The following is a 27021-nucleotide window of genomic DNA, read 5'->3' on the forward strand; positions in this document are numbered from 1 at the left end:
AGGTTCAAATATTGCATCATTATTTCAAATATTACATCATTATTACATCATTATTTCACAAATTCAAACAGCATCACAAATCAGACAACAAGAAGGCAGCAAACATGATATTATGAAATTATAGTTACGTGGGAAGTTGTGGCCTAATGGTTAGAGTTTAACTCCTAACCCTAAGGTTGTGGGTTTGAGTCTTCGGCCAACAATACCACGACTGAGGTGCCCTTGAGCAAGGCACCGAACCCCCAACTGCTCCCCGGATGTGTGTTCACGGTGTGTGTGTGTTCACTGCTGTGTGTGTGCACTGGATGGGTTAAATGCAGAGCACGAATTCTGAGTATGGGTCACCATACTTGGCTGTATGTCACGTCCCTTATGTATAGTATCTGCCTTATATATTTTTAAACAAGTGCTTTTGACATGTAGATATTGACTGATGTGACCAAATTAAGGAGAAATGCTTTTGTTTCATCTTCACCTAATTCTATTTACGGAGATCATAATGTCATTTCTCTGACGTGTAGATCATAAGTCATCCCTTATCAGCACCCACAGTGTTGGTATTAGTAGCAGTGGGTGGGAATATCATGCTGATGACATTGCTTTAGTCATTCAGCAATTCAGCAATGTCGTGAAACCACCCTTTTCATGGGACAGACCCAGTATTGATTTAAAACTGAATAATATCATATAAATGTTTCATATATCACTTGCACATCTCACATTATCGTTTTGCACTTATGAAAACTGATAAAAGTGTCCATGGACCAGACATGATTCAATTACCCATAAACAGTTTGTTGTGAAATCACCCAGAAATTCTTAGTAACATTTTGTCGTTACACTTCCCTTTTCTCATGTTCTGAGACAGTCAACATTTGGCAAAACTACCTTATTTGACCACTCTGACGATAATTCAGATTTACAAAAGACAGGATGACGCAAAGTCATTTTCTTCTGTATGTGTTTGTACAGGAAGTGTTGAGTCTATAACAGCCTGTGTGTTTGGCATTGTCATTAATAGATCAGTATGGACCCCAGTCTACTTACTCTAATGCTTTGTGAGTATCATTTTCTCATTTATGCATTTATATAATGATAGTGAATAAGTGTTCGTCTGTATTTCATCATCTTATGTATTTAATTTATGCTTTCATTCATGCTGCTAATAATCTTAGTATCAAATCCATCTGCAGTTCATGATATCTGTGCGTGGAAGTGAAATATACTCACATGTGCTGCATGTAGCGGAGTGAGATCAGTGTGTTTATCATTTATCATACATTTTGGAAGCTTGTTTTCTTTAGTAGATCTTGACTGGCAGTCAGTGCATCTATATATATAGTCTTTGCTTGTGGTGTGTGATGTGCTGATGACAATGATGCCACTTCCCATATTATTAAGCATGGCATACAAAATAAGATCTAGTGTCGTGAGCTGCCCTTCACAGTGTGTCATGACAGCATCACAAAGATATTCTTTGCAATCCACATAGATTTTGTCTTCACTTCACTTCCTCTTTCACCCTGTCATCGTTGACTCACTCCATTGTTGACAGATCTGAAAGAATAGAGATATATTGAATTGATTTAGAATACAGATGATAGAAAGAGCTGAGCTGAGCAATTCTGTTCAATAACAGTATAAAATTGGCCTAAAATCAATTGCAATGTAATCATTTGCAAAATACCATTGTCACAGCTTGTAGTTTGTTATTTTTAATTCTTTTGTAAAACAGCTCATTTCTCTCCCACACTAATCAGTGTAAATTATTCAAATGGTGATTTTAAACTAGGCTTCTCTTGTGGAATTACTAGTTTTAAAAGATATTCATAAAATTCTATTTAGAAGCAAAAAATGAAAAATAAATCTATTAATTAATCAATCAATGTAATTGTCTCTATTTGGTTTTTAGTGCTGATTTCTAACATCCACCCTGGACAATCTGAAGGTGAGTTATATTTGTTAAAATCTTTGCACATATAACACACAGTGGAACAGAAAGAGAAAGTGTTTGTATGTGTGTCGTCGAGTGCAGTGTGTGTTGTGTTTGTTGTTTATGTCATTTATTGGGTCTTAAATGATATAGATGAGCTCTATATGAAATTAATGACTTTAATATTACTCGTTTAAATTTCATCTGAGTGTTTTATGTGATATTATAGGGAAACCAAAGTCTGTAGTGATTAAAATAAAATATGTTACACTCAAAATTATGATGACATTATAAGAAGGACTTTTATTTACACAGATTAATAAAAGGTGGTTGTAAATAAAGTGAGTTTATTATTCTCATCATGCTGGGCATGAGGGGCCAGAGTAAGTGTTTTCATTGTATTGCACATTCCTGAACAAAGACACAAAATAAACACTGCCACATGTGTAGATGTGTAGATTATTGTGCTTTCTTTGGATGTTTTGCCATAACTTCTGTTTTTCGGTGCTTACAGAGCCACCAATCAAATGGTACATAAACAATTAATTAACTCCAACTGAGGAACAAAATATATACTAGTAAACATTCTAGATGTTGTATGTTGGACTGAATGTTAACTGTTAACAGCTTAATCTCAATACATGTCATTAATTAACCACATATGTAATATAATAAAGATGTTATTGTCTTATGGACATCACTTTGATACATATCTCTGGCTGATAACAAGATACTTCCTCAATTATAGCAATGAAGCAAGCATTTTCTGTAAAGCGGCCTTGAAACAGCATGTTTTACTGTGAAAAGTCCAATATAAACTTGAATTGAATTACTGAATTAAGCACCCAATTTGAGGAGCCACATCTCACAGGATTTGTATCTTCATGTGTCATCTTTTTGAGACCTCATAAAACAGCTATTATTACTCATAAGGACAAATCAAATAAGCTTAACGTTGAGGCTAAATAAGGAAAACTTTCATATAAATAACATAAATCATATAGAATGATAACTATAGATGATGAATAAAGACTACTTATTAACTCAAGATTGTATCATTAAATATTTACAGACAAACCCAAATTAACTGTAAAGCCCCAGAGTTCAGTGTTCACTGGAGACACAGTTACTCTGAGCTGTGATGTGGGACAGTCAACGGGACGAACGATTATCTGGTACAAAGGCTTCCAGACAACAGGAACTGGTGATCAAACAAAAACACTGAGAGATGTGAGAGTCTCTGATGGAGGAGAATATGCATGTGCTGTAAGAGGAGAGACCACACAAGGCCAAAGAGTCATGCTAACAGTAAGAGGTGAGTGTTGTTTTCACAGGGCAATCTGATTTTGAGTTCACTATACAATTATGAAATGAACAGCATCCATCAACAGCATGTGCTGTCTGTTAAATTACATTTCACACAGAGAGACCCAAGCCTGCAGTGCGAGTTCAGCCTGATGGACGTGTGTTCAGAGAACAGATGGTCACTCTCACATGTGACATACAGGAGACAGATGTCAGCAGCTGGAGCTACAGCTGGAATAAAGATGATTCAGTGATTCATGTCAGTCAGTCACAGGAATACAGAATCAGTTCTGTTAATGAATCTCACACGGGTCAGTACAGCTGTACTGGAAGAGAAACAGGAGGATCACGATACTCACACACCAGTGATAAAGTTACACTGATCCTATCAGGTGAGAGTCTTTATATCTGTTTATCACTCTGACTACATGAGCAAAAATGTCTATAAACCTCTAACTTTGCAGATAAATAAATAAAAATATTTTAATAAATAAATGGATTTAGGTTAAAATGTCATAATCAAATTACCCTTAACTGACTTGATTAATTTGACCTGCTGACCTTTTATTTTAAAACATCAGGATCTTTAGTACCAACATTTTCGGATGCTCTGATCATTGGAGTGAGTTCAGGACTGAGTGGTGCATTTCTGCTCATTTTCTTACTGGTCCTGCTGTTCTGCTGCAAGCGCAACAAAGGTGCATCTCATCTCTTCACATCAACATAGACTATTTATACAGACAATCTTAACTATAATGATCTTTGGAAGCATTTTATGGTTACAGATGATTGTATATAAATATATGTCATAAACCAAGGCAGGAAATCCATTTGTGAATCATTCCTGAAGTTTCTCTGTGTTTGAGTAGGTGGAGGATCTCCGTCTCCCTCTACAGACCATCAGCTGCCAAACATCAGTCAGACATCAGAGCATCAGAGGAAGAATGGACAAACACCAGCATGCTCCAGTCAGTCCCACACAGAAACACTCACAATATCTTTACATTAATTGCAATGACCTTTTTTTAAATGAAGTTATAAAATATCAGTGTGTGACAAGGCATCACAAGAATCATGTAGTTTGTTTTAATTCATTTAATTTTATCATGGAAAACAAAATAGTAGCCATCAACAGTTTTGAACAAAACATAAACTCAGTTACTACAAACAACTGAAAGACTAAAACCAGAAAAAGGGAAAAAAATGTCTTACTCGTTCATTATATTTTTTAATGCAGATGCTGTAATCGAGCCTTCTTGTGTGACCTATGTAAATGTTGACCTGAAATCAATGGAGGAAATGAGGGAGAAAAAGAAAGTAAATAAAGGTATGACAACAATTTTTGCAGTTGTTTGTTAGATAAATGCATGTATAATAAAATAAATGCAAAATATATATATATATGATAAACTTGTGTCATCCTTTAGGAAAGGAGAGTTTTGACACAGTTTACTCCAAATTAAAGATTTAAGGTGAAATAATGCAAAATATTACAATATAATGCAATTACAAAAATTCATACATGCATACAAAAATGTTTTATACTTGTGAATTAATTTGCATAATTTCAGGTGCTGTTGCTGGATCAATATGATGAATGCTCAGACAACTTTCATCAACACTGGAATACAAAAACAAAAAAAAATGAGTTGATGAATTGGATATATCACCCTGATTATTAATCATATTGTTTAAATTATTGATCATAACATGCAAATCTTCATAATCTGTGACATTTTAAAACATGATTCTGACCACTGATACAGTACTGCATTTACTGTTACATTTCCAATATGTATTACAGAATTATAAATATCATAAGAAAATAGTAATAGGCCCGTGTTTATGTATTTATCTATCTTCTCGTTGTCCACTAGATGTCATCACAGAGATGATTTGGTTGTTTCATCCACATTTTAGTGTGTGAAAGTTTTTGATTTGCACTTATGCATTCTTTTGGTAGATATACTGTGTGTGTTAGTCCTCTTGCTTTCATACCTGCACTGCTTGTAGGCTGCTTTAATCATGTAAGCTAATCAAATGTATTTTTCAAACAAGTTGCAAAATCTAAATAAAGTACTATATCGCTTGTGAAGTGAAACTTACTAATTATTCTCTGTGGGAACTGGATGTGATGTAGGAACTATTTTACACCAGGGTTACACCCCTAGTCCTTCTTAGAAAGACACTGAGGTTTATTCACTATAAAAAAAATGCTGGGTCAAAACAACCCAATCGCTGGGTTTGTCCATATTTTACCCAGCACTGGGTTGTGTTTAAGCCAGCATTTTTTAGAGTGTAGGCATCTCAGCTTGTCTAAACGACATTTCTTGCTGGATGAAGAACCATCACCTTCAGCTCAACCTTGCCAATCACAATTTCAGCATCCAGTTAGGCTCATCAACCATAACTCCTTCAAAAACAGCCAGAAACCTTGGAGTTATGATTGATGATCAGCTGACTTGGCAAACCACCAAGACCAGTCCAACAAGATGAGTGTCTCACCTTGAACACTGGTAAAACAAAAGAGATGTTTTTTTTTCTTCTAAAATGATTGTGTGTTCTTCCAATGCAGATATTTTTTATAAATGGTGAAAAGATTACTGAAAATTGTTTCTGAGTTTAATTATCTTGGTTTAACACTGGATCCAATCTTAGTAAAAAAAATAAATAAATAAATAAAAAACCTAAAGAAAATGGTGTCTACTATAAAATATAACTTGATACATTTCAGACAAATTAGACAATGATGTAGCTAAGACTTTTATACATGCTACAATCTTTTCTCATCTGTCATACTGTCTGACATGTTAGGGTCAAGCAGAATAAACTGTTATTAAACCGTTAAAATCTCTTTATAAACAGACTTTAAAAACTCTGGACAAAAAGCTCAATCAATATCACCACCGTAGGGTTCTGGAGAAATACAATTTTTTGAGCTTTGATCATTTTAGACTTTTCTCAAATTTGTGTATATAAAATTTTAAATGTGTGGTTTGGCCCCTTCTATACTTCGTGATTTTGTTAATTTTCGCTCTACGGTCTCTGTAAGATCTACTAGATCATCATCTACTAGTGATTGTGTTGTTCCTTGTCATCACTCTGCATTTGGATTACCATTGAAAAACTAGCAGAATGCATAGTCGACATAAAAAAACTGGATGACGAGTAATTTCTTACTGCTAAATTCTGAAAAAAACAGGTGTTAATTATAGGACCTAAAAACTCTGCATGTAATAACCTAGAACGCTCTCTAAGACTCGATGGCTGCTCTGTCAATTCTTCGTCATCAGTTAGGAACCTAGGTGTGCTATTTGATAGCAACCTTTCCTTAGAAAGCCACGTTTCCAGAATTCGTAAAACTGCATTTTTCTATCTCAAAAATATATCTAAATTACGGCCTATGCTCTGAATGTCAAATGCAGAAATGTTTAGCATGCGTTTATGACCTCAAGGTTAAATTATTGTAATGCTTTATTGGGTGGTTGTTCTGCACGCTTAGTAAACAAACTCCAGCTGGTCCAAAATGCAGCAGCTAGAGTTCTTACTAGAACCAGGAAGTATGACCACATTAGCCCGGTCCTGTCAACACTGCACTGGCACTCTATTAAACATTGTGTAAATTTTAAAATCTTGCTTATTACTTATAAATCCCTGAATGGTTTAGCACCTCAGTATTTGAACGAGCTCTTGTTACATTATAGTCCTCCACGTCTGCTGCATTCTCAAAACTCTGGCAATTTGATAATACCTAGAATATCAAAGTCAACTGCGGGCAGCAGATCCTTCTCCTATTTAGCGCCCAAACTCTGGAATAACCTACCTAACATTGTTCGGGAGGCAGACACACTCTTGCAGTTTAAATCTAGATTAAAGACCCATCTCTTTAACCTGGTTTATACATAACACACTAATATGCTTCTAATATCCAAATCCGTTAAAGGATTTTTAGGCTGCATTAATTAGGTAAACCGGAACCAGGAACACTTCCCATAAGACCCGATGTACTTGCTGCATCGTTAGAAGAATGGCATCTACGCTAATATTAGTCTGTTTCTCTCTCATTCCGAGGTCACCGTAGCCACCAGATCTAGTCTGTATCCAGCCCAGATGGTGGATCAGCACCTAGAGAGAACCTCTACAGCCCTGAATGTAAGCAGAGACCAGGACAACTAGAGCCCCAGATACAGATCCCCTGTAAAGACCTTGTCTCAGACGACCACCAGGACAAGACCACAGGAACCTGTTGAGTCCTCTGCACAATCTGACTTTGCTGCAGCCTGGAATTGAACTGCTGGTTTCGTCTGGTCAGAGGAGAACTGGCCCCGACTGAGCCTGGTTTCTCCCAAGGTTTTTTCTTCATTCTGTCACCGATGGAGTTTTAGTTCCTTGCCGCTGTTGCCTCTTGCTTGCTTAGTTGGGGACACTTAATGTCCAGCAATATCATTGACTTGATTGCACAGATACTATTCAAACTGAACTGAGCTGGATGATGACATCACTGAATTCAATGATGAACTGCCTTTAACTGAAAAATTAGTGTTTACTATTATCATTTTGCATTATTGACACACTATTTTCCTAATTAATGCTGAACTGTAGCTTTGACGCAATCTGTATTGTTAAAAGCTCTATATAAATAAAGGTAACTTGACTTGACTATCATCTTTCTCAGTGAAATAAGCTATTATTCATTGGAACACATACCAGAAGACATAGGGATGTGCACATCTATTGACATTTTTAAAGTAAAACTAAAATCTTATTTAAAATCAACTCAACTCTGTAAATACTGACGTGGTTTAACTGGACGCTATCTTTATTGTTCTTTTTTGGCTCTGATAGGATGTAGTAGTACTGTATTGTATGTGTTTGTTGTTTTATGTTTTTATATTTACCTATGATTATGATTACATGCCAAGAGACTGCGGATTAAACTAGCCATTGGCTGAATTCGGTACAATGCATGCAATTGAAATATTTATGTTAAAAATGTACATGGTCCCTTTCTAAGTAAATTTTAATAAATAAAATAAATAGTCAAGACCAGAGGTGTGTTGAAGACCAGACCCTCAAGAGCCAGCAGAGGTTGATTAAACAACTCTGCAAACAGTGTTACCAGCTTCACTTATTACTAACCAGTTTGACTTGAGTTTTCTGTCATATGTCTACAGAAGTTCTTACTGTGAATTAACAGAGGTTTAGACGCTGATGTTTTATTGCATTTCAATTGAAATCACCATTATAGTGATTAGTGTTTGCTTCACTAGGGCTCCTGACCTTTGACTATTGTGCTTTTTTTCTGGCTGTGATAACTGTGTGTTTATAAGATATTATAGCAAGAAAAGCCAAATATAATCAGGATATAATCAGAATGTTATTGATGCTGACGATACAGTCATCATGGGGTGACCTGATTCACTGATCACATTCGGGTAACACTCTTATTATGTGGGAGATTTTTATTTTATGGTTGAACCTTGTGCTAATACAATTTCTTAGAGATTTAGCTTAGTTGTGACAATCAGCTACTCTGAACAACATCAAAATCAATGTGCACAAAAAAAAATCAACTCCTGCAGCATTTGACACACACAGACATCAAGAATCAGCGTATGAATCTCAACAATCAATAAAACATACAGATAATCTCTGACCATCTCAAAACAAGCAACTAAAGTCACAGCAAAACAGGAAAAATAAAAGCAAGTATTAAGAATAATACACAGTGAGATAATTAATCTGTATAATTTATTCATGTCAAACTGCATGCTGGGATTCATGGTTGAGGGTTTTTTTTTTTTTGGTTCCCATCATGCACTGCAGCAGGAAGTCTTTCATTTGACTGTCACCACTGTTGATTCATACGATTTTTGATGTCTGTGCACTTTATCTAGATCAGGGATCCTCAAATCTGGACCACAAGATCCACTTTCCTGCAGAGTTTGGCTTTAACCCTAATCAAACACACCCGAGCATGCTAATCAATGTCTTTGGGATCATTAAAAAATCACAGGCAGGTGACTTTGGTCCTCCAGGGCAAGATTTGAGGAACCCTGGTCTAAATTTATCTGATTGTCACAGCACTGCTGGATCTCAAGCTGTAGTAGGGTTTCTGTAATTGATGCCATAAAACTACAACCCTGATATAATTAGAACTTTTTGAGTCCGAGTTAATCAGATCACTGCATAATGAAGATCATAATGAATGCATAAATATCCGCACCTGAGCAGATTTTTTCTTGGTTTTCTTGCCATCATAAATATGATTTCAACACACAAAAACATCAGTCAAAATCAAAAAAAAAAATTAAATAAAACTTATTCTAAACATCTGTTAATTCTCAGTAAAACCGTCTGTAGACATATGACAGAAATAAAGTCAAACTGGTTAAATTGCCTTGTTTTTACAAAAATAAAATTGTTTAGTATTACAATATTTCATCTCCATTCCTAACTATGAGTTGTCCGCACAGATTCATATACTGTTATGAGCAAATGAGATTAATTTAAACCTGTGCACCAAAAAAAAACTTCATGCATCAGCATCAGTGTGATCGAGAAAACGTGTAATACAGTAGACGATTATGTTTTCTTCAAAAAGTGCAACCACAGGGATGTATGAGATAAAGAATACTACAATCATGTAACTGCGCTCAACTTGACTTTTCATTTCCAGTGTAAGGAATGAACTAGACATGATATGTGCTGTAACTTTTAACATCAACATTTCCAAATGATGACATATTTAAAAAAATTGGAATTCAAAAAGCAAAATGACACACTTTTCAGAGATGACGACTCAACTCGATTAAACATGCTACACAGTGAGGTCACAGGACAACAATATAGGACTGTTCAAAATGTATATCATTGCATGCACTCTTAAAAATAAAGGTTCTTTATTTTCATTGATGATTGATGTTTCCATGAAGAATCTTTCCATTCCACATGTTTCTTTTTTTTTTTTTTTTTTTTTGAAAGGTTCCTTTGAAAGGTTCCTTCTATTGCATCACTACAAAAAAAGAATATATTTTTGAACATTTATTTTTAAGAATGTATTGCATATACTGTTTCACAAAATAGTAGGCAGCATACAGTGTGTATTGTCTCCATCAATGATGCTTAAACCCATCTATTCACTAGTAAAAAAAAAAAAAAAAAACACAGAATTTATATTAAATTACATTTAAATCTCCACTGAAATGACGTCTCAGATATGCACAGTATGTGTTTGTGTCATATCTCTCCCAGTTTGCAGTAAACAGTGTTTATTGGATCTGAATCGGGTTCTGCTGCCTGGTGAACTGTAGCTTTTACTTGAATAGTTCTGTCTTGTCCAGATTGCTGTTGCTCCTGATTGTCTCTCATCACCTCCACACTGTCTACTTGACAAGCCTTGGTCTGAGAAAGACAAACCAACAAATAAACAGGTCACACAGAGTTTCACTGCATCTAAACAATCTCACTGTTCAGATGTGATTCAGTTAGATATTACATACATGTCGTGATGGAGTGTCGTAGATGGTTTCTACATTGTTGCTGACAGTGTTGTTTCCTGGATATGTCTGGGATGTGGCCGGCTTTTCCACGGTGCAGTAAATTGTTTCATGATGCTGTTCAATCACAACACGACTGGACTGATAAAGAGAGAAATAACCGAGTTTAAAAAAAAACAAGAGTCGTGACAAATAATTCACTTCTGAGAGACAATTTGACTGAATTATACCTGTGGATGAACTTTTGAACATTTTCTTCTCTTGACAAATGCTACAATCCCACCCATAACCAAACCCAACAAAACACCACCACAAACGGTGCCAACGATCCAGAAGATGAGCGATGGGAGAAAACGATAATCACTTTTCTGCTTTTCATGGCCTGAGGATAAATACAAATATTAAAATACATTTTAGAAACAGAAACAACATCAAAACAGCTATTTTCACTAGACATTTTAATTTAGTCTTATTTTATTGTTTGTTTATTTATTTATTTATTTTATGAAATTAAAATAAAATAACATTTGAAAGCCTGATGTGCTTTTGTATAGCTTATAGACTAAAAACAATGTTCTAAATTAAGGAGGAGTTAATTAGCCCATGCTCAGGTACTGTGCTAATTAACAAATGGGCCTTGCCATCGTATTAAGCTCCTCATCAACAGTGATCATAATGAAGATGGAGCACTATTAAATCAGAAGCAAAAGACCACAGACTTCAGACACATCTCAGAATAGCTCAGAAGAAAACAGCAACCCTATCCTCTTGTGCAATTGGTGAATAGCTACTTCGGTGGCTTTAGCCCCTGATTATTGACGAAATCCACTGATTTTTTTTGAAGACACATTATAAACGCCAAATACTGGTTAGTGCAAGTTGTCACATGACCAAAGCAGTTTATTTCCTGTTTGCACCATGAGAAGATGATGGCTGCATCAAAGCTCAGAAACCAAAGGCATAAAGTATGTTAACATAAAGATATGACAAAGATTTTTGGTCCATGTTATCTTTAAGGTGTCTAGTATTAATGCATGAATTCACAGTTATTAATTTTGTGGAGTGTTGTCACAGAATCAGTAAACATGTTGATGGTCACAACTGTGACCGCTGGGATATCAGTGAATTTAGGAATACATATAAATCCAATTGCAGTTGTTAGTGAAAACTGCACTAAAACGTTGCAATCACAAAGTAGTGCATAAATTAAAATTTCAAATGTTAAATATTACAAATAATTTGCAATATTGATGTTGTAATACTGGTAGCACTGATATAATAATTTTATGATATATGTTACAATAAAGTAACAACTTAGAAATATGTTGATGGTTGTTTTTTGTTGTTGTTTGTTTGTTTTTTATCTCAGTATTACTATCAGTGTTGTATAAGGGTTTTTATGCATAATAGTAACCCTATAATGCATGTTACTATCGTGATTCTAGCATGATTAACGTTACTAGCATGATGTTAACATGTTTCTAACGTGTTTATCAAGTTGCTAGCATTTTGTTAGCATGTTTAGCAAAATTGCTAGCATTTTTAGCATGTTACTAGCATGTCGTTAGCATTTTGTTAACATGATTAGCAAGTTTACTAGAATGTCACTAGCATGTTTCTAGCATGATTAGCGAGTTACTAGCATTTTGTTAACATGGTTAGCAAGTCAATAGCATTTTGTTAGCATTTTGTTAACATGGTTAGCAAGTCAATAGCATTTTGTTAGCATGATTACGAAGTTACTAGCATTTTGCTAGCATGAGTATAGCATGAATAGCATGTTACTAGTATGTTGATAACATGTTTCTATCATGAGTAGCACGTTACTGGCATGATTCGCATGTTACTAGATGATTTTAACCCTTTTAGCATGATTAGCAAATTACTAGCACGTTTCTAGCATGATTAGCATGTTATTAGCATGATGTTAGCAAGATTAGCAAATTACTAACATTTTGTTAGCATGTTTCTATGCTAATCCAGCTAAAACCAGTAAAATTCAGTAAAATTCAGTAAAAAAAAAATATATATATAAATAAAATATAAAAATATATATATATAAACAGCTAAAAACCAGCTTAGACCAGACTGGCCTGCTAAAAATGTTGCCACAACCACTTTAAAACCAGCTTGGGAGACCAGTCAGAGCAGTTGATCAGCTTAGGCTGGTTTTAGCTGTATTTTCAGCAGGGAGTTGTTAAGCTTTGCTCTGGCAGTACACAGCTTAAATACACTATAAGTCTTACTGTATAAAAGTTTTCACCCCTCAATGAAAGTCTATGTGATTTTAGGTGGATTTGATAGTCTGGTTTACAAAAACCGTAAGCCAGATCAGTTAGAAAAGATCTAGCAACCCGAGTCACACCAGTCTGAAGCTCTGACCCGAGTTTGGTGCTTGTAGCTTTAAAAGTCTAGGAGGAGATACACTTTAAAATTTGGTCTCAGAAGAAGAAGAAGAAGAAGAAGTTTAAATAGGATTTCAGTAAGTTGGCTTTATTTCAAAGGGTTACTAATGACACATCATCTGGATATTTTCATGTCTGAAAAAAAATTGGGATTAATGTGATTAATCACATTAATATGCAAATAAGAACATTAACTGTAACTCATCATCTGTAACTCAGGGTTTACAGATGCACAGTGTGAAATCCCAAACCTGACTAAGGATGAATAATTACAGGTTAAAGTACAACAATGTGAAACATGACATCAGTATTGACAATGAGTAATAAAAAAAAGCATGCTTACACGTAATGGGAGTCTGAGAATGATTCTTGCTCACGTTGTTGCTGACGTTGCATTCGATGCCGCTGCTGTGCAGTGCAGTGACAGTGATGTTAATGGAGAATGGAGAGGATCGTATCTTTGTACAGATATTTTGGTGGCAGTCAAACGTGGCCCAGCTGCCATCAGCCGAACAGTTCACTGCGGCCCGACACACTTCAGCAGACGAATTAAAGTCATGTTGATCCACTCTGATTACAGGCTTAGAGACAGTGCCTGGAAAAACACCACAGATGAGTTAGCAGCAACATCTGAGCTGAGATGCTGAAGTATATATCATGTTATAAGCATGCAGTGTACATGAGATGCATATCTTACTCTCCACTGTAAGTGTGAATGCAGCCAGAGGTTCAACCTCCCACTTCTTAAGGGCTTCATACAGTCCACTGTCATTTTCCTCCAGGTCGTGTATGGTCAAAGACCAGTCTGAGACGTTTAGGATCATTCTTTTCTTAAAATGAGGGGAAACTTCGTTTGCGTCTGTGAGCATCTCTTTCCTGTTGAATCGTTGCCACCCAACATTAGTTAGTGACTGATTTCTGGGAGTGATGCTCAGACGGATTGAGCTTCCTTTCAATCCATAACGATTCACTTGGCAATCAGCGACAAAACCTGCATGAATAAATATGTACAATGGCCTACAATGGTCATACATACCAGTTCAATATATTGAAGATCAGTATATCTTACGACAATCGTAGTGAAACCATGGAGAGAAACTGAAGACTTAAAACACCCTAAAATTGACCGAAATAAAAACTCTAGTTTGTTGCGACTTTGCAGTAATTCGCCTATAGCCTGTATACATCTCAGTTCAAAAGTTCGGGGTCTGTAAGATGTTGCTCAAGAAACATTTCTGATTATTCTCAATGTTGAAAACAGTTGTGCTGCTTCATACTTTTGTGAAATCTATGATACATTATTTCAGGATTTTTTGATGAATAGAAAGTAAAAAATAACGTTGAACATTTTGATCAAATTAATGCATCATGCTGAATATTAATTTCTTTAAAAAAAAAAAGTCTTTCTGACCCCAAACCTTTGGAATGATAGGATTTATAAGAAAAATAAATAAAATAATATACAAAGCAAGCAAGAAGTAAAAAAAATTGCTTGATGGAAAGCCATACAGTATAATGAAAAGTATTCTTATTTGTGGATCTATATCTCAAATCTATCGTAAAACTTAAAAAGACTTGCTGTATGGACTTCTTTTTGCACTTTACAGGCTACGCTCTGAGAAAAAAAAGGTATAAAAGCTGTCACTAAAATCAGGCTGCAAATTCTTACAAATATCTTCTTTTGTGTTCTACGGATGAAAGAAAGTCATGTGTTTGGAACAACACAAGGGTGTTTTGTTAGGAACCATTCCTTCAATAATAAAGTTTAAAAAGAACCTGTGAGGGGAATCTTTTGACTATGTTTTGAGATGCGAAATCCTTCATAAAGTAGGTATGTACCTAAACTGAAGCAAAAAATCCACCGCAGAATGAGTTTCATGGCTTTCAGCTCGACTGAAAATAAGACACCAGATTTCCTGTTGAGCACCTGCAGTCCGGAAACATGAAAGAAACAGAAAAGTGAATGTCAGCAGTGCAGTTCTTCTGCAAAACAAGTTTTATGTACAGAGCACAAAACCAATTAAGCAGTCTAAATGAGTGAATAATTCTACCTCAACCAACTGTTTAGACCAACTTTATGTCCACTAATAACGTCTCATTTTCACAGTCGTCTCAGACTTCTGTACTTCTGTACAAAATGTCAAAAATGAGTGATTACTTTAACACTGTATATGTGGGTGGTTTTGGGTGGGTGTGCATGTGTGTTTAGTTATGCAGTTACCAGAGCATATCAGCGTAACTTTTTTGCCTAGTCTAGTGGAAAGTTTGATCCTCCTCTGAACTTTTTTTATCACAATGAGTCACAGACAGCAGAAAAGGTCAACACACACTCTGACACACAATTAGAAGATTAATTCAAATGGAATTTTAAAATAAAGTCTCACCTACTCAATGTACACACAACAAGCACATATTATAGATTCTAAACAAAATCCTAAATATTGCATCAGAAATCTGTGCTCTTATAACTAATGCAAATGATTGTCCACCTTTTTGCACAAAAATACGCAGATTGTGCTGCAATCAGCTAAACCTGTTTAAGCAGAGAACACATGCTTTAACCAGTGATTTCAACTTTAACGTACACGTAAAACAACTAGCATGTTGTCAAAAGTGCACATTACTTGTCAAATCCAGAATTGCGGAGCTGCAGACATATGTTCAGAAAAAGTTGCATGTGCACAGGCTGCACAGTTATGAAAACTCAAGCTATTTCAATAGGAATTCAAATGAAACAGAATACGCATGCATTCCCATATCACTCATGACATGTCAAATGTATAAAAGCAAGAAATGGATCACATACTAGAGCATAAGTTCTTACCTGCAAGATCTGTTGTAGTAAGTGTCTTGAACAGGATGAGATGCAACAGTTTCCACTCTCAAACTCAAAAGTCTTCCTGTTCATTTGCATGTTTGACACGAGTTCAGTTCTATTTATGACCTACTATATGGAAATGATGTTATTCAGAAACTATTATTAATACATGACAATGTACCCTAACCTATCTATCTAACTGGAGTCTTTGTACCTTATTTTTTTCCCTAAATGGTACAAAGAGCTGGCTAGTAACTAATCTGGATTATTTAATCAATTTCCAAAAATTCAGTACTAGATTAAATTAGATTAAATAACGTTTTCAAATGATCAGACTGCAGTTATTTTTTTATGGATTATATGATTACATATTATTTACACAACAGCAAGAAATTATTCATAATTCCTCAGTTTTTCTTTCTGAAATAGCCTGCTGCTTATATACACTCAGAAAGTCTTCAGTTTTGTGGACATTCACGAAGCGATCAGTCATTAGTCAGGTGTCTACACAGCATTTGAGCTCTGCATTTACAAAAATCATTACAGGTTTAAGAAGCTTCAACACTGCATTGACTACTGATGAACACATTGATTTTTATTTGATTTATCACTCTGTATGATATTTCATCATGTATTTCAAGGCTTTTGTCCTTCAAACATAGTAAAATGCACAAATTCACAAACTGTTTTGTCATCTGATCCTCTTTCAGCTTATATATGTGTAACATGTTGGTCAGATAAAACACTCGCACGACAAAGGAGAATAACTGGAAATAGACTTTAATAACAAACTTAAAGAAACATAACTAAACACTGTAATAAACGAGAACGGACCCAGACAAAGGGAGAACTGAGGGTTTAAGTTAGAAACCTGCACCCCCGCAGGACCTAACAAAAAGTTCTTTGTGCTGAAAGAAGGTTCTTCAGATTATAAAAAGGTAAGAAAGAGATGGTTCTTTACACAACCTTTGACTGAATGGTTCTTTGTTGAAGCAAAAATGGTTCTTCTATGGCATCGCTGTAAAGAACCTTTTAGAGCACTTTTATTTTTAAGAGTGTAGACACTTATGTGTGTGCGGGATGCGGGAGAATAAAATGAGTCGCGAGACTCCTGCAAAATAGAACTATCTAAACATAAAATATATCTAAAAGCATATAAATTGTCATTTATCTGTTGCACAAAAGCAAAAAGAACAACTAATATTAAAATTAAAATTATTAACATGCAAAGCTAGGGTTTCTATTTATAACACGTGTTTAAAGCATTGCACAATGTAGCCAGTCACAGACAAAGCTGTTGATTTCTGGAATGCAATAGCCAATCAGAGGTGATTAAAGGGGTCATGTCACGCGATTTCAATTTTTCCTTTCTCTTTGTAGTGTTACAAGCTCTTGGTGCATAAAGAAAAGTTAAGAGTCAACCACGCCCTCCTAAAATGGCTCGTTCTAACATGCCCCCACGTCTATATCCCTGTGTAGGAAGATTTGCATAACCCCACCCAAAGAAGGCGTAACCTCTCGCTGTTGCCACCGCCGCAGCCATGTCGTGGAGATGCTGTGTGTTTTGTTGTGAAAGCAAAACTACTTTGTTTGGTCTTCCGAAAGAGGACATGACTAGAAATCAGTGGTTAAGTTGTATTTACAACACTGTTACAGAACAGTTCAACCCAAATGTTCAGATGTGTTCAACGCATTTAGCGGAGGATCCTGGGAGAGTAGCCTACAATGCTGGTGTCTGTTTCCATAAAGTGGGGCAGTTCCAACTTTGCAAGGACAGTCTGGTGCTTCTGACTCACAGCCTGTAAATACGTTTACATTTTTAAAGAATTTGTGTGTGTACCCTGGGTGTATATGTGACTTCATACAGTTGCTCGAAGAAAGAAAATACTGTGCATACTTTAGAGTGACTACAGATGAAGGCTGAATTCACCTGCATCTGCGTTGCACTTTAATCTTACATTTTCATGATGCTGGAAATTCTAGGGAATAAACCCCGGGTGTTTCTACCTCTCACCTCGAAATCACACCAGGTGTTACGAAACTGCGATTTAACACTGTTCATTGAACACATTGATAAAATCACTGTGCAACGGTTTCAAAACTTCTCATTTATTAAAAACAGACAATTGAGATCATTAGCAGGTAAAGTAAAGAAAGTCCAGTTCTGAAAGTGAAATGTGTCATTACAGCCACAGTTTAAGACCAAAATGACCAAAAGACAAAAATAAAATCATTCTTTTTCAATAACTTAAACCATCTGAATGATAATAATCCATTTTTTGTCAAAGCAATCACTATTTCAAGCTTTAAATGGTTTAATCCAAGTCTTCTAAAAAGACAAGTTTACTTTATATGATAAACAGATTTTAATATAGGGTTTTATTTACATACATATAAACATTGATGAATTACCATTACAAAGGTCTCAATCTTAAACATTTGCTCATTCTGTGTATTTGTGTCTTTAAAATAGGGAAACTTTGTTGCAAAAGCTTACAGCACAAGGAAGCTTGATTTAAAATTTGATTTCAAACTTAATTGAATTTACTAAAAAAAGACAAGCGCACAGTCCGTAACAAAATAAAAATTATAAAATAAATGACCTCAATTCAGTTGAGGTATTCAAAATATGACAACACTGAATTTTTATAGGCAGTGTTTTATATGTTGTTTGTTTAGATAAATGGAACATCAGATGGCTTTGACCTGTAATGTTTGTACAATGATGCCGTTAGAGAGACTAGGATATTTATATGTACTAATCATACAAATATCCCATTCCGAAACATTTCTAAGCAAACTTACATTGTAAATAAATTAAAGTTCCATCTTTGATTGTTGAAAGACTTTCTGATGCATTTCACTTACAGCCAATAAAATTTCTAGTAGCATTTTCATTGGTCAGGTGTGGATCTATTCTGAATGGTTGAAAACTTGACGCTCTATTTGAGAGCTCTCTGCGATTGCATGATTGTGTTCTCATGTTATAATAAAGCTCTCACCACATTTGCACAGGAATGATTAAAATCATGCGGAATACCTACAGTCCCGCACGGATATTCAGACTCAGTAATTGAGGGGAGGCAGATGTGTGTCAAACTCACTGTTGGAGAGGAAAGACAGACGCAGACTGTATTGATGTATATTTGGTAGATACTGTGGGAAATGAGTAATGGAACCCTGTCAGATATTTCAGTATCGGTATCAAAATATAGATATTTATGATAACACTACCATGTAGTTTATTACTCCAAACTTTGAGTACATAATTTACGCTGAGCTCCCTCACTGTCTGATCAGCTCTTCACCTGCTGCAGCGGCACTTTTCCTGGTTCAGATATCAGGGCTTTTATTAGTCCCTTTCATAGACTGTAAAAAAAAAAAAAGTCTCTTATTCCTTCCACTATAGAAAAGTGAAGCCAAAGCATCTCAGTATGGCCGCTGCCATCTTGAGTAAATGACGTCATTTGGAGCCAGAGTCTGCGGAGTAGTGTCGTGAGAAGGAACCGCTTTATCAAACTCCCGCCCAAACTCCCGCAGACCCAATCAACCATAATGACACGCCCCGTTCTTGTAGCATCAAATTATTAGCTAAAATCAAACTTATTACATAAACGAACGGTTTAACATATTTCAGTGTAATAACAACTACCTTAAATGACCAAAAACGGAAAATTCTATTGGAAGCGTAATTTCATTTATATTTAAAGGGTAACTCCACCCCAAAATTAACATTTTGTCATTATTCACTTTTAATCATGTATTTGTTAAAAAATAATAGATGATTTGTTCTTCGGAACACAATTTAAGATATTTTGGATGATAACCGGGAGGCCTGTGACTGTCCCATAGACTGCCAAGTAAATAACAGTGTCAAGGTCCATAAAAGGTATGAAAGTCATCGTCCGAATACTCGATCTGCCATCAGACGTGCAATCTGGGTTATATAAAGTGACAGGAACACTTTTTGTAAGCAAAGAATTGTTGAAAAAAGTCATTATTTTTGTTTTCTTCACTAACAAAAAACTGTTCCCGTTGCTTCATATAACCCAGATTGCACGTCTGATGGACCTTGACACTGCTATTTACTTGGCAGTCTATGGGACAGTCACAAGCCTCCCAGTTTTCATCCAAAATATCTTAAATTGTATTCCAATGACGAAGCTTTTACGGGTTTGGAACGACATGTGGGTAAGTGATTAATGACAAAATTTTCATTTTGGGGTGGAGTATCCCTTTAAATGACGTTTTGACTCAAGCCCCATTTGTTTACATGGAGAGGGTGGGGTTTATGACCTGTACTGCAGCCAGCCACCAGGGTGTGATCAATGAGCCTGCAGCTTCACTTTTCAGGACATGTGAGGTTGGGGGTTCGGTGCCTTGCTCAAGGGCACCTCAGTCGTGATATTGCCGGCCCGAGACTCAAACCCACAACCTTAGGGTTAGGAGTCAAACTCTCTAACCACTAGGCCACGACTTCCCCCCTAAAAGTAACCTACAGCTTTAAAAATATACTCAAAAAGTACAAGTACATGAAAAAACTACTTAATTACAGTAACGTGAGTAGTTGTAAAAATAAAAAAAAAAAAAAACTAGATCTTTATCCAAAATTCCTCTATACTGGCAATTTTAGACAGAAATGGTTACATATAATGTTGGGAGCTTTATAATGATTCATGCTCACGTTGTTGTTGACGTAGCATTTGATGCTGTTGCTGTCCAGTGCAGTGACAGTGATGTTAATGGAGAATGGAGAGGATCGTATCTTTGTACAGACATTTTGGTGGCAGTCAAACGTGGCCCAGCTGCCATCAGCTGAACAGTTCACTGCGGCCCGACACACTTCAGCAGACGAATTAGTGTCATATTGGTTCACTCTGATTACAGGCTTAGAGACAGTGTCTGGAAAAACACCACAGATGAGTTAGCAGCAACATCTGAGCTGAAATGCTGAAGTATATATCATGTTATAAGCATGCAGTGTACATGAGATGCATATCTTACTCTCCACTGTAAGTGTGAATGCAGCCAGAGGTTCAGACTCCCACTTCTTAATGACTTCATACAGTCCACTGTCATTTTCCTCAAGGTTGTGTATGGTCAAAGACATGTCTGAGACGTTTAGGCTCATTCTTTTCTCAAAATGAGGGGAAACTTCTTTTGCGTCTGTAAGCACCTCTTTCCTGTTTAATCGTTGCCACCCAACATTAGTTAGTGACTGATTTCTGGGACTGATGCTCAGACGGATTGAGCTTCCTTTCAATCCATAATGATTCACTTGGCAATCAGCGACAAAACCTGCATGAATAAAAATGTAATATTAATTTATCTATAATGAGTTATTTTTTATGTTTTTGAAGGAAGTCTCTTCTGCTCACCGAGGCTGCATTTATTTGATCAAAAATACAGTAAAGTGATGTTGTGAGATATTATTTTTACAAAGTAAAAGTTTTCTATGTAAATGTTAATGTATAAATGTATTCTTTATGAAGTTTGAAATGCTGAATAAAAAAAATAAAAATATTTTTTGTGTATCATTAACAGTGCTCATTAACATATATATATATATATATAACTGCAAATGTGTGTGTGTGTGGGTGGTTGGGTGTGTGTGTGTGTGTATGTATGTATGTATGTATGTATATATATATGTATGTATGTATGTATATATGTGTGTGTGTGTGTATATATATATACACTTAAAAGATTCAGATAATCAAACTTATTTTAATATTACACAAAGATAATACAAGTAAATACAAAATGCAGTTTTTAAATGATGATTTCATTCATTAAGGGAAAAAAGCTGTCCAAATCTACCTGGCCCTATGTGAAAAATGTATTGCCCCCTCCTGTTAAATCATGAAAGAACTATGATTAACCACATTATTTTAGAAAGCTGAGTTAAATGTCACTAGCCACACTCTGATTACTGCCAGACCTGTTGAATAAAGAAATCACTTAAACAGAACCTGTCTGACAAAGTGAAGCATGCTTAAAGAGCAACACATCATGCTGTGATCTAAAGAAATTCAGGAACAAATGAATAACAAAATAGTTGACATGTATCAGTCTGGAAAGGGTTATAAAGCCATTTCTAAGGCTTTGGGACTCCAGTGAACCACGGTCAGAGCCATTATTCACAAATAGAGAAAACTTGGAACAGTGGTTACTCTTCCCAGGAGTGGCCGGCCGACCAAAATTACCCCAAGAGCACAGCGACGACTCATCCAGGAGGTCATAAAAGAACCCAGAATAACATCTGAAGAACTGCAGGCCTTACTTGCCTCAGTTAAGGTCAGTGTTCATGATTCAACAATAAGAAAGAGACTGGGCAAAAACTGCATCCTTGGGAGAGTTCCAAGGCAAAAGCCACTGCTGACAGAAAATAACACAAAGCCTCGTCTCACATTTGCCAAAAAATATTTTGGACAAATATTTTGGACTGATGCGACCAAAGTTGAACTTTTTGGAAGGTGTGTGTCCCGTTACATCTGGCATAAAACCAACAGAGCATTTCATGAAAAGAACATCATAGCAACAGTCAAATATGGTGGTGGTAGTGTGATGGTCTGGGGCTGCTTTACTGCTTCAGGACCTGGACGACATTATTGATGGAACCATGAATTCTGTGCTCTATCAGAAAATCCTGAAGGAGAATGTCCAGCCATCTGTTCGTGACCTCAAGCTCAAGCACACTTGGGTTCTGCAGCAGGACAATGATCCAAAACACACCAGCAAATCCACCTCTGAATGGCTGAAGAAAAACTAAATGAAGACTTTGGAGTGGCTGAGTCAAAGTCCGGACTTAAATCTGATTGAGATGCTGTGGCGTGACCTTAAATGGTCCATTCATGCTCGAAAACCCTCCAATGTGGCTGAATAACAAGAATTCTGCAAAGAAGAGTTGGCCAAAATTCCTCCACAGCAATGTGAAAGACTCATTGCCAGTTATCGCAAATGCTTGGTTACAGTTGTTGCTGCAAAGGGTGGCACAACCAATTATTAGGTTCACGTAGTGCCAGGCAGGTTTGGACAGCTTTTTTTTCCCTTCATAAATAAAAAGTCTCTTAATAAAATTGTATTCACTTGGGTTATCTTTGTGTAATTTTTTTTTTATCTTAATCTTTTCCATGTGACAAATATGCTATATATATATATATATATATATATATATGACTAGTCCCACAATTTTTTGGAATGTTCCAGAAAGCACTAGATATTACAGAATACTACAGAATTTTACAGCTTCTAGAATGTTCCCATCATTGCAAAAGCAAACTATTTTTTAAAAGTATGCTAAATTACAAAAGCTTATCTGTACTAAACCAATGTTTCATAATTAATGCTAGAAGTTCTCAAATTTACCTGACCTAAATATACACCAAAATATTGATGCTGCGTGAAAATAAATAGTACAATAATAATAATTAGCACCACAGAATTAAAGAAGAACCATAACAAAATGTAAGTGAAACAAATTTGTGTTACACTGTGAAATAGATGTGATGCTTACTATTTTTGTTGAAATCGTTTGAATACATTATTCCAGGATTTCAAAAGAACAGCATTTATATGAAATCTTTTTTAAGAATACAAATGTCTTTACGGTCACTTTTGACCAATTTAATGCATCATTGCTGAATAAAAGTCTTACTGACACCAAACCTTAGAATTGTAGAACCTGAAATTATTATTATTATTATTATTATTTAAATAAAATAAAATGCAAGAAATTTGGAAATTGCTTGAAATATAGTGCACAAGCTGTATGGACTACTTTTTAGACTATATAGGCTATCACTGTCAGGAAAAAAAAGAGGTAAAAAAAGCTGTCACTGGTGCAGTGCCTTTGCTAAAGGTCCTCCTTTGTACCATATTTACTCTAAAAGGGAAACATTTTTTACATATTAGTGGCTTTTGTGCCTTTGTTTCTGAGAGTACTCCTGACGCTGTGTGCTTTGATTGTGAAGAAAAATCAGGATGTATTGACTTCTGTGTTCCACAAAGACGTGTTTTTTTTTTTTTTGTTGTTGTTGTTTTTTTTTTTTTTTTTTTTTTTTGTGCTGTTTTGTGTGAACCATTCCTTCAGTACTGAACTTTAACAAGAACCTGAGGGGGATCTTTAGATTCTGTTTTAAAATAGAAAATCCTTCACATAGTAGATATCATCCATTCAGTAGATACACACCTAAACTGAAGCAAAAAATCCACCGCAGAATGAGTTTCATGGCTTTCAGCTCGACTAAAAATCAGACACCAGATTTCCTGTTGAGCACCTACAGGCCGGAAACATGAAAAAAACAGAAAAGTGAATGTAAGGTTTACATACAGAAAGCATCAAACCAACGACTTATTAATAGGCGAATAAATAATTCTATCTCAACAAACTGCTTAGACCAACTTTGCTCACTAATATAATTTTTTCCAATACAGCCTCAGTCTTACGTACTTCTGTAAAGTGCAACAAAATAGAAAACAACTGATTACTGTATGTGTTTGTGGGTGTTTAGTTATGCAGTTAGCAGAGCATATCACTATAACTTTTCTCCCAGTCTGGTGGAAAGTCTGAACCTCCTCTGAGTTTGAGGTGATTTTTACACACACGCTCACACATAAAAATAATTCACATGGAATTTCAGAATTTAAGTTTCACCTACTTAACATACTCCGCAAACACATGATTCTAAATGAAATCCTAGACATTACATCATACATTTGTGCTCTTATAATTCATGCAACTGTTTACATGTCTACCCATTTACATAGAAATGTGCAAATTACACCACAAACAGCTAAACCTTCTTAACCAGTGAACACTTTAACGCATTCATTTCAACTTTAATGCACACACACACACACACACACACAACAGCATGTTGTCAAAATTGCATATTACTTGTCAAATGCAGAATTGCAGAACTGCAGACACATTCAGAAACAGCTCCATGTGCACACGCTGCACAGTTATGAAACAAAATATGCATGCATTCACATATCACTCATTACACAAGAGCATAAATTCCTACCTGCAATATCGGTTTTAGTAAAAGTCTTAAACAGAATGAGACAACATGGCTTCCACTCTCAAAAATGAAGTCTTCCTGTTCCTGTTCATTTGTTTTTAGCATGTGACTCAAGTCCTTTTTCTGACCCACTGTATGAAAGTGATGTCATACGGAAACTCTTGCTGTACAATTAATGCATCACAATGTAATATCACATCTATTTATCTATCCATCTCCTGCTCCTGGAGAGCTACCGTCCTGCAGACTTCAGTTCCAACCCTGCTCCAACACAACTGTCTGTAATTATCAAGTAGCCCTGAACACCTTGATTAGCTGCTTCAGGTGTGTTTGATTGGGGTTGGAGATGAAATCTGCAGGACAGTAGCTCTCCAGGAGCAGGGTTGGAGACCCCTGATCTATATCTATCAAGCCATCATTGGGGCAGTACCATAAGGTACAAAAGCTAAAAGGAACATATTAGTGCTTTAAAAGACATATTAGGACCCTAAAGTGCACATATTATTACCTTTTGACAGCATGTACATCCCAGTGACAGTTTTATACCATTTTTCTAAAAGAGTAAATATATAAAATCATTCAGGCAGTGTAACTGTTCAGTAACAATAAGACTTAAAACTGGCTTTTATCCCATCAATAACACCACTACAGTACAGTAATAAATAGATAAATAAATACTGAGTGACATATAACAAACTTGGCTGTTATGATTCGCTGTGTGTGTATGTGACTGTATACAGTGGCACAAAAAAAGCCATGCTTCAGAGTGACTTCAGATTTCATCTGCATCATGATTTCATCTTTCATTTTCATGATGCTGGGAATTCAAGGGAATAAACGCCAGGTGTTTTTAATGCTCACCTCGAAATCACACCAGGTGTTACGAAACTGTGATTTAGCACGGTTCATTGAACACATTGATAAAATCACTGTGCAACTGTTTCAGAACCTCTCATTTATTAAAAACAGTCATTTGAGATCATTAGCAGGTAAAGTGATGAAAGTCCAGTTATGAAAGTGACTAAACACAAAAGGAAATTCATGAAACAGATGTTTCCTCACAGCCGCAGTTGAATACAGGCAAAATGTGCTAAAGATAATAGCAAATTCATTATTTTTCAACAACATAAATTATCTGAATAATAATAATAATGTGTCATAGGTGGTTTATCACTTGCAAGCTGAAAAGCTTACATCTGATCTTGCATGAAATTAATTTTATAAAACTAATTACATTTCACCTCAATAATTTGTGTAATGGGGAGTTTGTTGACTAACAATAACACAATGCATGAACAATAATAATGTACAACAGTAATAGTGGTACTTGACTTAATAAACATTTCTTATTTATTATTATTGTTGTTGTTGTTGTTTGTTGTTGTTGTTGTTGATTCATAGGCACATTGACTTTACAATTTCTATAATTCAAAATGCATTCTTTCACTCTTTGTCATTATCTTTACAAATAAAAGGCCATGTACAGTTAACTAGGACCCAAACAAAATCTCAAAAATAAAGCCTCCTTCTCAAGTTAAAGTGCTTTTAGTATTGTTAACAAACATTATAATGTTTATTCCAGTGACAAAAGATCAACTATTGGGAAAAAAAACTAAATCTTTACCCAAAATAGCTCTATACTGGCACTGTTAGACACAAATATAGATACAAATCACATCCAACGCAGTCTCTTAATAAGACACGCACAAGTTATTCACTCTAAATGTTGTACCTTTGCTCTATCATTAACTACAGTACAGTGGTTTAAATATGATGATTTCTTCCAGTCAATGACAAGCAACCCTCCAGTGCATTGTAATCCATAATCCTTACTCTCTAGAAAAATAGATCAATATCCATGTGTTTATAAAATCAGGTATTGTCCATCAGAGTTTACAGAATAGTTGTTCTTCCCAAAGTGTCTCAAATCTGTGGCACTGCTTTTCTTGGCCACAAGGTGGTGAAGTAGTCCTTCCTAGTGAGCAGGTCCATCACATGCCCGACCGTTGCTGTTTTGTCATGAATAAAGCAGCAG

General features: G+C 35.6%; 2 protein-coding genes across 4 annotated transcripts; one reads left to right on the forward strand and one right to left on the reverse strand.

The window, feature by feature from the left end:
* The first annotated feature begins 275 nt into the window (after positions 1 to 275).
* Positions 276 to 5333, forward strand: LOC109092537 (low affinity immunoglobulin gamma Fc region receptor II-like). Of its 2 annotated transcripts, none has more exons than XM_042726791.1 (9): positions 276 to 1058; positions 1913 to 1948; positions 2997 to 3248; positions 3358 to 3630; positions 3820 to 3936; positions 4108 to 4206; positions 4476 to 4565; positions 4666 to 4710; positions 4810 to 5333. In XM_042726791.1, the coding sequence occupies exons 1-8, from the start codon at positions 1028 to 1030 to the stop codon at positions 4707 to 4709; spliced, it is 942 nt and encodes a 313-aa protein (XP_042582725.1). In that variant the 5' UTR covers positions 276 to 1027; the 3' UTR covers position 4710; positions 4810 to 5333. The 2 variants fall into 2 exon arrangements, with proteins under 2 accessions (XP_042582725.1, XP_042582726.1); XM_042726792.1 differs by having other exon boundaries at positions 278 to 1058; positions 3006 to 3248.
* Positions 5334 to 8972: 3639 nt separating this feature from the next.
* Positions 8973 to 25106, reverse strand: LOC109093100. Of its 2 annotated transcripts, none has more exons than XM_042726778.1 (7): positions 24990 to 25106; positions 24152 to 24239; positions 20965 to 21258; positions 13486 to 13737; positions 10968 to 11119; positions 10741 to 10878; positions 8973 to 10642 (listed from the first exon to the last, which is right to left on the reverse strand). In XM_042726778.1, exons 2-7 carry the CDS (start codon positions 24189 to 24191, stop codon positions 10478 to 10480), a joined length of 1041 nt encoding a protein of 346 aa, XP_042582712.1. In that variant the 5' UTR covers positions 24192 to 24239; positions 24990 to 25106; the 3' UTR covers positions 8973 to 10477. The 2 variants fall into 2 exon arrangements, with proteins under 2 accessions (XP_042582712.1, XP_018962375.2); XM_019106830.2 differs by lacking the exons at positions 20965 to 21258; positions 24152 to 24239; positions 24990 to 25106 and adding exons at positions 13840 to 14133; positions 14982 to 15069; positions 15967 to 16205.
* Positions 25107 to 27021: the final 1915 nt, after the last annotated feature.

The sequence above is a fragment of the Cyprinus carpio genome, chromosome B7 (genome assembly GCF_018340385.1).
Source record: "Cyprinus carpio isolate SPL01 chromosome B7, ASM1834038v1, whole genome shotgun sequence".
NCBI classification, from domain to species: Eukaryota; Metazoa; Chordata; class Actinopteri; order Cypriniformes; family Cyprinidae; genus Cyprinus; species Cyprinus carpio.